The 14,321-nt window shown below is 45.4% G+C and overlaps 1 protein-coding gene across 7 annotated transcripts in view; it reads left to right on the top strand.

Annotated features, from left to right (window-relative positions):
• Positions 1 to 14,321, top strand: part of BCL11A (BCL11 transcription factor A) — a 100,558-nt gene that overhangs the window by 71,703 nt on the left and 14,534 nt on the right. For 5 of the 7 annotated variants that reach the window (XM_047067867.1, XM_047067870.1, XM_047067872.1 and 2 more), the window contains one exon: positions 13,114 to 13,215. The exons of the other annotated variants lie outside the window; for them this stretch is intronic. In XM_047067867.1, coding sequence (XP_046923823.1) covers positions 13,114 to 13,215 — 102 coding nt within the window. The remainder of the gene's footprint in view (positions 1 to 13,113; positions 13,216 to 14,321) is intronic. 7 annotated transcript variants of the gene reach the window in all.

Raw genomic sequence — 14,321 nt, 5'->3', positions numbered from 1 at the left:
ATTCTTAGACCTGACTCTCGGTTGCAGAGGTGTTCTCTGTGTCTAGGTGGGTTTCGTGAGCTAGAGAACATGGTGGGCTGGCTGGCAGGGCTTTTCCCAATTCACTTCCTACTGTGCAGGCTGAGCTCTTATGATTCCATGACACGTTGGTGGTCAAAAGACTCTCCCACCCGAATATAAAATGCCCTGGGGGGTTTGTTAAGAAATTAATCTCGTCTGCGAAAACAGAAAAAGCACCTTTTAAGACATTGGAGCCTTGGGTTGTGTGCGCTTGTGGGAGAGAACAACATGTAGGGGGTGGAACATCAGGGAAAAAAATGACTTTAAAAAAGTCACAACCCATTGAAATGGAGAAAAAGCACTGCCCCTGCTGTGATCACTCATAGCCAGGAGCTGGCAGTGGACAGTCCTGTCATCTTTGTCCCTTCTCCTCCTTCACTGGCTATGCTCTTTACCTGGGTTTCCCTGCCAGGCCCTGTAGCTTGTGGCCTGGGTGGCCTCAGTTCCAGCCCGAGGTGACAGAGGTCAGCTGACCACACTGCCCTTTTGTGGTGGGGGTGGGGGTGGGGGGAGCAGATACCGCTTTGACCCTTGAAAGTGGGTTATCTGCTTGTGGTGGGTGAGGTGTAGTGTATTAAAACCACACAACAAAGGTGTGAAGGGCCTGGTTTAGCTCTTGAATGATGGAGAGAGGGCCTAGGTTCTAAATGTTTTTACCGTTCTTGGGATTCCTGTTCTATGTTTGTTTTCAGGGGGTGTGTTTTTCTCTTCATGCCGTCCAGCATGTCCCAAGCAGAGGTGGGGGCCTGGGCTTGGGCATGGGGATCTGGGTAGGAAGGGAATTTCTGCGGGGTTGTCTCCTAAGCCCATGGCCATGGTTTTACACTCCACGGACCTTGCCAGTCCCTTGGCTGGGAAGCCTGGGCCCCATAGAACACAGGCAGGGCTTTGCCTTCTTTGTTTCCTGGGCCTCCGCTGGGCTGTGCCGGGAGATGGTGCAACTTAGGTGATAGGGTCTGGGTGGCTGCAGGTGTTTTCCTGCATCTGAGGCAGGGAGGCATCCGAGACCAGCCAGCCTTCAATGCATCTTCCATGGCTAGCTTCCTAGCCTTGTTTAATCCCTTTTAGTGGAGCAAAACCAAGGGTTCTAAATAGAATTATTTGAACTGAAGAACTTCACACTGTTCTTTCTCTTGGGGCAGAAAGATAGGGGTGTAGGTGGGGGATGAGAATAGAGGGAAGTGTGGGAGATTACTAAAAAAAAAAATTTAGAGAGGGAAAGGAAAGGGACCCAGATTAGGTAATTGGGGCCAATTCACCAGAAGACTTCAGAAAAGTTGACATCGATTGTAACTCTTCTAACTGTGTAATTACACAGCATTTGGAAGGTGAATTATTAACCCGATTGTCCATAACAACCATTGAGTAAATATACAATTACAGATTGCCAAAATTGTACAGTGAACCGATGGGCCAGCAGCCACTTTCAAGGGGCTGTAATCATCTCGTGGGTCAAGGCTGACCTGGACGTTCCTTGGTTAATGAATCATTTACTGGAGAGACCTCAACAGCCTCAGGAAGAGAAGGTTCCCTTGGTCACTGCTGGCTCCATGGCAGCTCCTTCCAGCCAGGTGGTTGGGAATAAAGAGCTCTCGAACATGGGGAAGGCCACTGAATAGCGCTTAATTTCTGAGTGCTTATTGAGGGACTTTTCTTTGCCCAGAATGGTGTCAGATCATGAGAGGTGGACAATACCATCTTGGTTCTCAGAACCCTGGGGTTTAGTTGAGGAACCAGTGCCGGTGGGTACGCGATGATCTCATGGAGCCCTGGACCCAAGAGAAGTGTAGTGTAGAGCTGAAGACACAAGAATGGCATATCCTTTGCATTCCCTTCCATTGTCTAACCAGGGGCCTTTGTGCCCCAGCTCCGTGAGCCTCAGTGCCCCCAGCCCTAGGTGAAGGGGGGCAGTAATCCCAGTGGGGCCTCCTCCCGGGGAAGTACACAGCCCTCTCACACTGAGGAGCCAGCCTGTGTCAGCCAAGAGCCTCAGGCCATAAATGCAAAGTATGGTTGAACAAAAGCCGCTTTTGAGTGAGAAAGCTGAGTGGAGTTGTCCCAACCTGTCAACTTCAGATTTCTTTCCTCCTCCCCATAAATCAAAAAACGGTTGGTGGAAGGGAGGGACAGAAGCGTTTCATTTTCAGATTTTGTAAGAAAATAAAATCAAATCAAAAGAACCTGTCCCACGCTGATACCTTACATGCCAGGTTTGAGCCTGAGGCAAATTTTTGTGGCCATGTAATAAGCCTCTTTAAAATGGTGACAGACCCTTGACTCTTTGCCTTGAATTACACTGATAAAAGACATTTTATTGCGTTAGAGCTGGGGCAGGAGTACAGGACGGTTCTTGCCTGGTCGGCCTCTTTGAAACCGTGTCAGCCCTGCTATCCACACTCCCCACCTCCTGACAGGGTTTGAGCACCATGGCGGCGGAGATCTGTGGGCCTGTGACAGAGGGGGCTTTCTGCCCAGCAGTGGAAAGTTGAGGCTCTGGACGTAAAAGGATTTCAGCCTGAGGGGCTTGTTAGAGAGAGGGGAGTGTGTCCGTTCTTAGTAGACATGAGAGATCTTGACATTGGTGGTTCCAGGTCATTCTCATGGTTGGGACTGCATGGAAATAGAGCATGGCTGGGAAGGCTAACCCTCTCAGACCTATATTTCCTAGGCAGTCTTAGAGAGATTCCAAAGGCAAAATGATTCTGAAGTGGAGGGTCCCTTTATCCCCCTCTTGATCCCTATGGAATAAGGATACAGGGATTGTGGCCCCTTGGCCCAGGGAGGCCAGGCGTCCACAAGCTGAGCTCCCAAGTGAACCTGCCCACTGGGTAGAAAGGAGATGAGATGGTGCGTTCTTGGTTTGAAGGGCTCAGAGGTGTCTGATAACTTTGGGTGTTACCTCTGCTGAATCAACAGAATTAGTAAACCCAAGAACAGCCAGCAACACCCACTCTGTGGCTGGATTGGGAACTCTTGAATGAGTGCAGATGATGCATGTGGGCATCTCTTTTTTATTCAGGAAATTCTTTCCAGGTTGGTCAGTGGTATAAATGAAAGATTAGAAATTGGGTAAAAAGCCAGGAAAGTAACTATAAAGCCAAGAAAATAGGCCTCAGATAAATAGGCTGTGTCTGCCTCGCCTTCGTTCTGTGGAACTCTGTCAGAGAGGTTAGGGCTGAGGCTACAGCTGGGCCGCTCTGTGCCCAGAAGGAGGGAAGGTGCTGAGGGACTGGGGAGACAGTAGCAGAAGTCGGAAGAGCTTGTGGGCGGGCAGAGGCCTGTTTCTGAAAGGACTGGCTGCCTTGGGATGAGGCCTGGCCTCACAGGACCAGAACCCTTGATTCAATCTCACCTCAGGCGAGAGGGCAGCCTAGTTTTGTTCCCGAAGAAATGTCAGAGCCTGACCTGCTAGACCATTTTTTTTTTTTCTCTTTCGTTTGTAGAGCTTTGAAGTCTTAAATTAGTTCTCACAATTTCCGAGCACTTCTGTATTAACCATAGGACATAACAGGTTTTCATTCTGGAGAATGGCCAATTCTGGTTCTAAGGATCCCTTGGCCAAGATTGTCACAGAGCGTTTGGCCTGCAGAGTCTGCCTTCCCCACTGCCTCAGATGCACGCACACACCACTTTATAGTCCCAGGAAGGCAAGTGATTGCCTGTGAATGGCATAAAGATTTGTGTCTAGGGGCGCCTGGGTGGCTCAGTTGGTTGAGTGTCCGACTTCGGCTCAGGTCATGATCTCACTGTTCATGAGTTCGAGCCCCGCATCGGGCTCTGTGCTGACAGCTGGGAGCCTGGAGCCTGCTTCAGATTCTGTGTCTCCCTCTCCCTCTGTCCTTTCCTGGCTCATACTGTCTCTCTCTGCCTCTCAAAACATGAATAAATGCTAAAAAAAAAAAAAAAAAAAAAAAAAAGACTTGTGTCTAGACACCACACTCTGCCTTGGCTCACCTTGAGGGTTCCTGAAGTGAGTGGTGATGAGGGCCATACTTAGTGCCCAGGAAGGTAGACTGAACTCTGACTCCCAGCCCTGCCTTCACGACCTGCAACGGGATGCTTTTGACATCTACTGTGTCCTCGCTGGGGAGGTGAGGATAACACCTTCCCTCATCCGCAGGACCACTGTGGGGCCAGAATGTGAGGAGGATGCTTTGGGAAGAAGAGGAACATCTCCAGAGAGGCCAGGATATACTTCCTTAAGAAGGGGCCGGGTTTGGAGGCCTGACACGGCCTTCCCGGGGCTGCCTGTTCTTTGGGGCCCTTTTCCCTTGAATGGTTGCACAGATCAGTTCTGGAAGATAAGACCAGAAGACTCTCCAGCTCCCTGGGTGGTCAACCATGCCTCTCCCCTCCCTTGTCTCTCCAGCAGCACCTCTGCCCTACCCTGCAACGCCCAAGAACACCTGAAAATGTCAGGGATCTCCTTATAAGTGCCAAGCTTGGGTTTGCTTAAATTTATTCTGGTATTTGCTTGAGACTCATGAAATGGTGGTATAGAGGCATAAATTACATTTGTCATGAGCTGACACCGATGAAAAGGTTCGGGGTGGCCTCTTCAGAGTAATTTGGGAGTTGCATGTTCTGTTGGCTTTGATAGACCAGTCCTCTGCTCTGGCTGGTGTCATCAGAATTAAATGTTTGCTAAGCAAATGGTCAGTCTCATTGGATCCATCTTTATAACCCAGATGCCTTTTCCTCCCCTCAGGCATCTAATACTTAAGCCAGGAGAAACTCAAGTGCATGGTTTTCAAGGCTTTCCGGGTGTCTGGGACTATGATTTTCCACCCTTTTCTTCATTTCTCCTGTGGGTAGGGGGGCGTGAGTGCTATCTGTGAATATATTTGCATGAGGCTGGACAGTTGGGGTGGCGGAAACAAACTCAGAACAGCTTCTTTTTATCTGCCCCCTTCTAACCACAAAGGTATTGCAGTTGAGCCCCACCTTAAGAAAGCCCCAAAACGCACGAAATCTCATCAATAGCAACTGATAAATTAGAGGGTGATTTTTCACATTACAGAAAGATTGTTAACTTTTCAAAAGGTTTCGCCACAGGGTTCCTTTAAATAGTGAGCTCCCCCACTGAATTTAAAGTGTTTGTTTACAGATCATTAACTACTTGACAGAGAGGTTGGGGAGGGGGTGGAGGAAGAAGCACTTAAAAGGTAAAATGTTAGAAGCCCTGCCAATTTTCGATAGGCCTGGAAGGGTGATGAAACATCTCTGAAATGATGTTGGTTAGCAAATGTGATTCAGTTTACAGAAACTCACTTTACACATGGCTTTCCAGGAACCTTTCAAGTTGGTTGAGGGCAGGGATCACAGGACACTGGGGCCTTGCCACCCTGGTTTGAGGTGGCCTGGAGAGGACTCTGGCCTTCGTTAGAGCCCCGTGGGTGCCAGGCTCTGGCATGAGGCCGAGCTTTGCCACTGGCCTTCTGGCACAGACAGCAGAGACCTTTTCCCTTGACATTTAGCCCGAGTTTGTGGAAACTTTCTTCCTGGTCCTCTGTGACCTTCAGTCTCTTTGGCTCTGGACCCGCCTTGGTTTCCTCCTTGAAGCTCAGACAGGTGAGATTTGCAAGATTGTGCCCCAGGAAGTTGAAATCCACCACCAGGGCCTACTTTCTGAGTCTAAGAATTAGCCTGGCAGCTGGACCCAGCCCACACTGGCCTGGAGGTTCATCCTAGTCCCTGCAAGGTCACTGGGGCACAGGCCCATCCTGGCCGGCTTTTAAGATGGCCCCTACCAGGTCTCTTAACTGCATCCCAAACTCCTGTTCCATATCTGGTCTCAAGGAGACTTTGACTGGCATGGGAAACAGGAGGGAGAAGTCATCATGCATCTGATCCAGTCTTCTCTTTTTAAGGATGAGAAAACTTAGGGTCAGAAAGGGGAAGGGATTTACTCAAGGTCATGCACAGCTGGTGCCTGGCAGAGTTGGGACTGAAGAATCTGGATTCCTGACTTTGTGCCAGCAGCCTCTCCGAAGGCGCGAGTCCCTGACATCATAAAGGAAAAGAGTCTGGAGAGTGAGGGTCAGTGGTGTTCATAGGGGAATGCATTGGGCATGGGCATCGTTCCCAAATTCTCCCAAATTCTACCTGAAAAAGACCCCAGGTAGAGGCACACATGCACCTGCACACACACACACACACACACACACACACACACACACACTCGTATACTCACGCATATACTCTCACAGTCACGCACACCCCACCACACACAAACAAAATCCTCACATTAGGACTCAGAGGAGGGGTGAGGGTAGCCCCGCCATACCCATGGCTTTGAAGAGAAGAAAGGGGGGAAATTTGGAGGGAAGGTCAAGTTGATGACTGAAGAGACAAAGCAGTGTAGGAAAATCTCCACATTTCTTGCACAGTCATTTGTTGAGAATGTGTCAGCAAGTACAAGCCCATCTGAAACTGGCAATGATACATCTGAAATAGATTATTTAAGCCAGGGAGGCAATATTGCAAAGAAGAATGTGGCTATCAACACTTGTTTGTCTGACTCAGAGGAATAAAACACACTGAATCCTGCTTCAGCAGACCACCCACCATTCATCAGGGCACAAAAATGGAGGTGGGGGAGAAGCAAAACAGGACGGATGAACTTGCATAAAGAGTTTCTCAAGCATCCGCATGGCTATGTCCCTTATTTTAAGAAAATGTGATATTTGAAAATAGGAACTTATGAAAGCTGAGGACTTCACAGACGTCCTCAGAGGGTTTATTTAGACGAACACATCCTCTGTTGTCAACTAAAGGAATCGGTGTACAATATTTTGATTTAAATGTAACTACCTGTTGGGCCCCATTTGCTATGTGCACACCTTGGCCTTTGCTCCTCTGAGCATCTGTACCTGCTTTTGCTTTTGTCTGGAAAGTCCTTCCTCTTGGCTTTCCAGGTGCAGTTCATAAGTTACCTCTTCCTGAAAGCCGCTCTCTTGCCTTTCAAGTGGAAGTAATTTCTCTTCCTTTGAATTTTCATAGCGGTTTATCTGTGCCTCTCTCATGACACACTTTCTGCATTGGAGGAGAGCGATTTCTGTCCAGGCCTTCTCTTCTCTGCCTCATTGAGGGCTTTACTGGCAAGTCTGTCTGGGTTTTCTTTGTGTTACCCCCAGATGCTGGCCCATTGCTCTGGGCATTACAGGCCCTCAGTAAATAGTTGTTGAATCAACACATGAAAGAGTGAATGAATGGCATTAACCTGAATAACACATTTTGCATAGTGAGGTACACAGTTAAACAAAGAAAAAAAAAATCTGTCCTAAGACAATTTGTCTTTATAGAGTTGCCCTTCCAGTCTCCTTGATTAGTTCCACCATTATAAGGCAAAAGCTTAAAGTGTAATAAAAATTTATCTAATTCACAATCAAGTGAAAATACTTTGGGCCCAGAGCCAAAGAATATTATTGGAGCGCACTTTTTTCAACACCCTAAATTTAACCAGCTGGAATTCTTTTTTTTAAAGTACCATCCTATTCAACCTTTTTGAAATGAAGGATTTGCCTTTTAGTGGGAAATCTGCATTTCAACACAAAGATGGAACACAATGTCTTTGGTTTAGTTATTCTTCAGAAAACTAAGCTCTCTCTCTCTCTCTCTCCCTTTTTGAATTACATGCTTTGCTTAAGTTAAAGACACAGATTGCAGAAAATTTTGTTTAGGCCTGACAGATTGGTGGCTTGCATTTTTTGCATTTTTATAGATAAAGGGGCATGAAAGGTGTCATCTCTCCTCCCTTTACAGAGTGAATTTCTAGGAGAAGAACTCAAAAGGTGAAATTAATTTTTAGATAATCAAGGTTATGAGAGAATAGAATTGGTCAAAAAAGAAAAAGAATTTTTAAGTGAGTGATTGATGAAATTAGAGTCACCGACGAAGGATTAAGGAATATAGAGATCATGAGCAAATTTCAGCAAAGTAGTTTTGTTAAGTGTGATATCTCCAGAATTCTTGCTTGCTTTCATCTGTACAAGATACACTTTTTAAATTTTTTTTTAACGTTTATTTTATTTTTGAGACAGAGAGAGACAGAGCATGAACGGGGGAGGGTCAGAGAGAGAGGGAGACACAGAATCGGAAACAGGCTCCAGGCTCTGAGCTGTCAGCACAGAGTCCGATGCGGGGCTCGAACTCACGGACCGTGAGATCATGACCTGAGCCGAAGTTGGACGCTTAACCGACTGAGCCACCCAGGCGCCCCAAGATACACTTTTTAAAGAGCATCACAATTTGGTAAAACCATAGCTAGTAAAAAAAAAAAAAAAAAAAAAAAGATGGAAAAAAATGCTTATTTAAATGCTCATTTCTAGAACAAAAGGGAATGCAATTTTGACAATATCAGAAGGTTAATTAAGAAGTCTGTTAGCAATGATAAAGCTGGCACATTTTCAGTTTAGATTGACATGACTCAAGACATAGGCATAGCTAATGTTTGCTCTATAATACTTTGTTAAGACACAGAATCAGAGAGAGAGGCGCTGGTATCTATTGTAAAGGGAGGGTTAAGAGCTAGAAGGGCATTTGGTGGACTTGCTTTCCGGTTAAAGAAGCCTGTATCCCAGACTAGCTGCACTCGTTATTTTTGTGATTTGGATCCAATAATAGTGATAAAATTGGAATTGGTTCATTCAGGAAACTGTACAAACTTTCAGGATGTGTTTTAAGTGTAGTCTGTAAGTTGGCTACTGCCTGGGGAAGAGGGGATTTGAGGATCTTGGAGCTGGAAAAGAGTGTCAGGGTCCTTTATTTTGGCCTATATCACCAATATAGAGATCCTTCCCCATTACGGTGGGTTATCATTCATTCTTTTCTTGAAGACCCAGAGTGAATGGGAGGTTATGGCTTTCCAGGGTGACCCGTTCCACTTGGGGACAGTTGTACTCCTTTTGTGCCCTAGCTAATTGGAAAAACAGGGAAGTTTTCTAAAAACATATGTTTAAGAAAGGAAATATATATACACCTATATACATTTCAGGAAACATCAAACACCTATATGTCTGTGTTCTCCTCTAGAGAGGCCTGGGGATTTAATACCTGAAAAAAGTTGGGCACCCAGAACAGTCTCTAAGTGTGTTGGAAATGATGCTTTGTGCTTAGCTGTTTCGGCACATGTGTAGATCAGCAGAATTACTTGTCGATGAGAAAGACTCTAATGTGGCTGCATTACATACCCAGTGATTAATTTCAGAAACAAACAGCATGTCAATAATAAAGGAGTCTTTGAGATGTTCTTGAGGAAGCCTAAAACTTGACTCAAGGACCTTAAATTCCAGGGACATCCCACCCGGCTTAGAGAGCTCTGCATCAAAAGTCAGTACCCCACTGTATATAGAAATGTAAAGTGACCAATGTATAACCTTAAATCAAAACCATTCCTGATTTACTGCAGGTTTTTAATGAGACCTGAAAAAATAAGATTCATTCTTTTTCATTCAGGCATCAGGAAACATTGCAACCTAATAATGCATAAGGCATTTCTGAGGAGATGCCCAAGTGGAGATGCTGGGTCTAGAGAGACCTTTATGAAACAGAACAGGTTAAAACACCTTTCACCAGAAGAGCACAGGCATTTGAAAAGACTGATCCAGAAGAGGGCAACACATCACATTTGTGAGCCCAGACAGGGAAACAGAGTCCAGGTTTACCCCACCCATGCAGTGTGCCACAGCTGCTTCCTCAAACATTTCAGCTTTTATGAAAGTGGTGAGGACACCATCTGTCTGACATAAACTGGTTTGGATGTTGTCTAGTGCAAAGAGCGCCCCGTACTTGATAGAAAGCCTGGGTCTGTTCCCTGCTCTGTCAGTGAGGGAGGTTGGAATTCCACATGAAGGGATTCTTAGGGATGTCCTGGGCTTGCTCTGTTTTGGACAGTTCTCGTCCTGAAAGAGGTGAATCTCAGAAGGGACAAAAGTCTCATAGCCAATCTGGCTCTCTGCCAGCGGAACATGCTTCCAGCTTCCGTGCCTCCTCTTACCCCAAGACAGCATTGTCTTAAACTGGGCTGTGTCCTCAAACCACCTGGGGGACTTGTTAAACATAGATTGCTGCATGTCTCCCACCTCCAGGTTTTTATTCAGTAAGTCTGAGAATTTGTGTTTCCAACAAGCTCTGAGCCATGCTGATGTGCTGTGCTGATGCTGGGCCTGAGGCTGCCCTAAGAGAACCACCAAGGAAACAAAAGAGAGCAGAACTAGATTTCCCACTTTCCAGCCAGCTACCTGAGCCCACCACTCCCTGGGGGAAATGGAGAGAAAAGGCCCTCAAAGGGGTGGGGGGAGGCAGGCAGGTAGAGATGCTCCTTGAGTGTGATGCTTCAAAGCATTAATTGTGAGACTTTGCCTAAAATATGATGAAATCACTGAAAGCATCATCGCAAGAAGTTAAACCCTAGGGAGGCTATTAACAACTTAGCATTTCCAGTTCCTGTGGGAATGTCGACAACTTACCAAGGAGAATGTGTGCAGAGGCTGCAGAATCAGCGGGGGTTCCCCATTGCCTGTGCTTTGACAGTCTTCCTGGAGGAAGAGAAATTCAAGTATGAGTCTCTCAGAAAGACAATGTCAATAGCTTGTTAAGCTGATAGAAAGGGGTGTGTCCCTCTTCAGCCGGCCAAATTCTGCAGGGGAAGCAGAGGTAGAGGGTGAAAACCGTGGGGGGGGGGGGAGGGGGGAGAGCCAAGAGGCTCAGGAAGCAGGTCAGGTGTTGTTGTTTTCCAATTTTGAAACCAAGTCAGTTCATTTGGACCCTTTGAAAGGCCCACTCAACACCCCTGGGTTGGACTCCCTCCCGAGAGGTTGCAATGAGAGAAGTTGTTTCTCCTAATGGGTCAATGAGTGCCTCTTAACTGGCACTCCTTGGGCAGGAACCAGGGGGAGGAGATAGATGGATCTCCCAGGAAAGAGCACTGGTGGGAAGCAGGAGAGTAATTCTGATCTTCACTTTGTGGTTAACTATCAACATAGCTTGTGGGCTAGTCACTTAATTTCACAAGCCCTCAGTTTCTCCATGTGTAAAATGAAGGCGTAGACCTGATGATCTTGAAAGTTTTTCACAATTCAAAAACCAAAAACAGGTCATGGTACCAGATACCCAGATACTCTCCTCGAAGAGCCCTTGCTTTGCCATGTGGCCTGGCCCACTTCCCCACAGGGCCCCTGGAAACTCAGCTTGTTCAGGGCCCCTGGAAACTCAGCCATGTGTAGACATGGTTACCAACCAGACATAAATGCAAGTGGTCAGGCCTGGGTTAGGTTAACATTCCTCTCATTTCTTGCTGGAGGCCTATCAAGGCACCTCAGCTTCTCCTCTCAGACTAAATGGCAGGGAATTTAAAATCAGACTGTCCCTGTGCAGGTGTCCAAGTACATTGTCGCATTTCTGCTAGGGTTACGGAGTTACCTCAGTTGTGTGGGTCTTTAAGAAAAGGATCTCAGTCTTGGTGAAAACCAACTTCTGAAATGGCTAAGACGAGAACAAGTGCAAAAATGGATTCTCAGATTTCTTGTTGAAAAACACAATGACTAAATCTGTAGTTAATTTTGCCCTATACTCTCAATACCCTGTTTATAATATACACAGTCAACTGAAGACGTGCTTGTTTTTTAAGTCCAGTCTTTGCACTTTTGCTGGTTCATTTTGTGTCATTAATTCTGTTTGGGGCTGGAGAGAAGGACATGCCTGTATAGATGGACTCAGGCTAGGCAGGGCCTCCACAGCAGCCTCCCTTTGCAGGCCTGGTAACAACATAGCTTAACAACAGAGCATAAGAGCTTCCATGAGCAATATGCCATTGTTACCCACCATGCTTCTCATGAAAGGAAACCTTGTGCTGACTGCCCTGGCTGTTCTTGGCAATGTGAATCTATATAAGGAGAACAGGATGTATTTTACACTTGGGACCTGCTATCCTAGAGTATAACAACAACACTTTTAAGTGCTCTTAATATTAAGCTAATGGAAAACATACTCTGTTTACTCACCATCAAAGTCTGTTTTTCTTCTCTCCCTCCTCCCCCAATCATCACAAACTCCAGGCCTCTACAACACGCTGGGTATCTCCTGCTCCATCTATCCTACCCTCTGTCTCAAGGTTGACCTCTACATGCTTGGTTAGCTCAAGGTGGACTTGGAAAAACTAGGAATTTACCACACAAACCATATAATCCCCAGGTTGCACAAACCAAACATTTCCTTTCTCACCAAAGTCTCAGAGCTAGAAATGCTTGATTTATTGCTAGTATTATGTTTATTAGTGTGAGAAGTCATTTCTCCTCACCAGAGTGCAACAAAATGCAGTAGAAGGGAGAAGGTGGGCCACTTTTTCTGGGTGCTGCTATTATCAGAACGCTGGTCTATCCTTGTTATTTAATAGTGGGATTCCTCACCCTGAAGATGGGGACTTGGCCAAAGTTATCGTAACCCCAGAAGTCTAGTATTTATTCTCCACTACTTTGTGTTGTAAGAAGCCATGTCTATATGGGGTATTTCGCTGATGGGATTCTAGAGTGTGGCCCAACCAAGTCCCGAATGTCTAAGATTTCCCTGTCTTTGGAGGTGCTATTTGAAGTACATATTGTTTTTTGCTTGGGCGTGTCAAGTAAAGTAAATGTATGCATGTAAACCAGCCTTGCAGATAAATCCCTCCATTTTACCAGTCTACCCCATAATATTGCCAATTTCCCCCTTGCTATTTACATATCTCTTATTATAAGACAATAAACAAACAATAACAATCAAGCAAATGAACCAAAGACTCCCCCACCCCTGCCAAAAACAAACCCCTTCTGTTTTGTTGAAAAAGACTAAAATCAAAAACAAAACAAAATTGTGGAAATAACTTCATCACAGTTTTTTTGGGTTTTGTTTTGTTTTTTTATTTATTTTTTTGATATAGGCCTTGGGCCTGTTAAGTATCTGCAAGGCTGTTGTAATGATGTTAATCTATTTTAATGGAATTGAAATGTGATATCCTGTGGTTTACGATGCACATTGTTTATAGCTTTGGTGCTTGATTTTGGGTTTCTTTCACAGATAAACTTCTGCACTGGAGGGGCCTCTCCTCCCCTCGTTCTGCACATGGAGCTCTAATCCCCACGCCCGGGATGAGTGCAGAATATACCCCGCAGGGTATTTGTAAGTTGAGCATTATTTCTTCTACAAATGTCCATGTGTATAGAGATGAGAGTTTCTGGAAATTACCCTTACTTTTTAAGTACTGAAAGGAGTTACTTCCAAAATAGATCGGCATCCACATATGTATTATTCCATTACTCACTTGGCACCCTCTCCCTGCTCCACTCAACCCCCTCCTCTTTTTCTCTCCCCTTTTTTGTGTCATTCCCATGGAGCTGACAGTAGCTCATCCCTGTGGGTCTCCTCCCCAGGGTCTTACCTGGCTCCACAGCTGGTGACCATAGATCTCTGTGTGTCCAGGGCCCATTTTATTGCTGGACATTCACTTCCATGGCCTCATTTAGGACTTTGAGTTTATTCCATGGCATACCTGTTAGCAGAGGCCAGAATCAAAAGAGGTCAGTTTAGAGTTACTCTACAGTTATTCTCATGCATGTTATAGATGCATTTACATGTGTATTTAAACATGGTATATTTGTATATATACATGGCGCGTTATATATGTGCACACACAGACGCTTTCTACGTGTTTTTCTCCTAGTTTTAGAGAAAAATGCACAGCATTGTTGCTTAAATTCAAAGATACCACTACCACCGCCATCACCATTAACACCATCCGCTTATGTGTGCAAACCGACTTTTATCTTTTTATGAAATTCAGATTTATATGTTTATGAAAATGTTTTTGAAAGATGTTGTTCTAGAAGGTAATACAGTTTGCTTTTCTGTGTAGTAATAAATGATATGAGTCATGCATGGCTAAAAAGTTGGGTGGGGGTAGGGGTCGATTCTGCCCCAAACACAAAAAAGCAGGTTCAAGGAAAAAAAAAAAAAAAAAGAAGTGTGACACCTACCTCATTTTTATTTAAGGAATTAATTTTTATTTCGAAAGTCAGTGAAAGGTTACCTGTTGTGGAAAGAAGAAAAGAAAGAACATAAAGAAGAGCATAATGGTGGGGAGTTCAGCCATACAGGGGACCTGGTTTTAGATGGGAGAGATAAAGTACACCCAGCCATCTTGTGAATGGTGTCTGCCTGCAGGGCAGGGCATGCGCCCTGAGACCAAATTTGAAGCCAGTTGTTTATTTTGTTAACTCCTAGGTAAT

This window comes from Lynx rufus, unplaced genomic scaffold (genome assembly GCF_022079265.1).
Source record: "Lynx rufus isolate CCGP_SWC_20201006 ecotype Redwood Valley unplaced genomic scaffold, mLynRuf1.p SCAF_8, whole genome shotgun sequence".
Lineage (NCBI taxonomy): Eukaryota > Metazoa > Chordata > Mammalia > Carnivora > Felidae > Lynx > Lynx rufus.
Note: the sequence above shows the minus strand (reverse complement) of the source record. Positions and strands in the feature narration are given on the sequence as shown.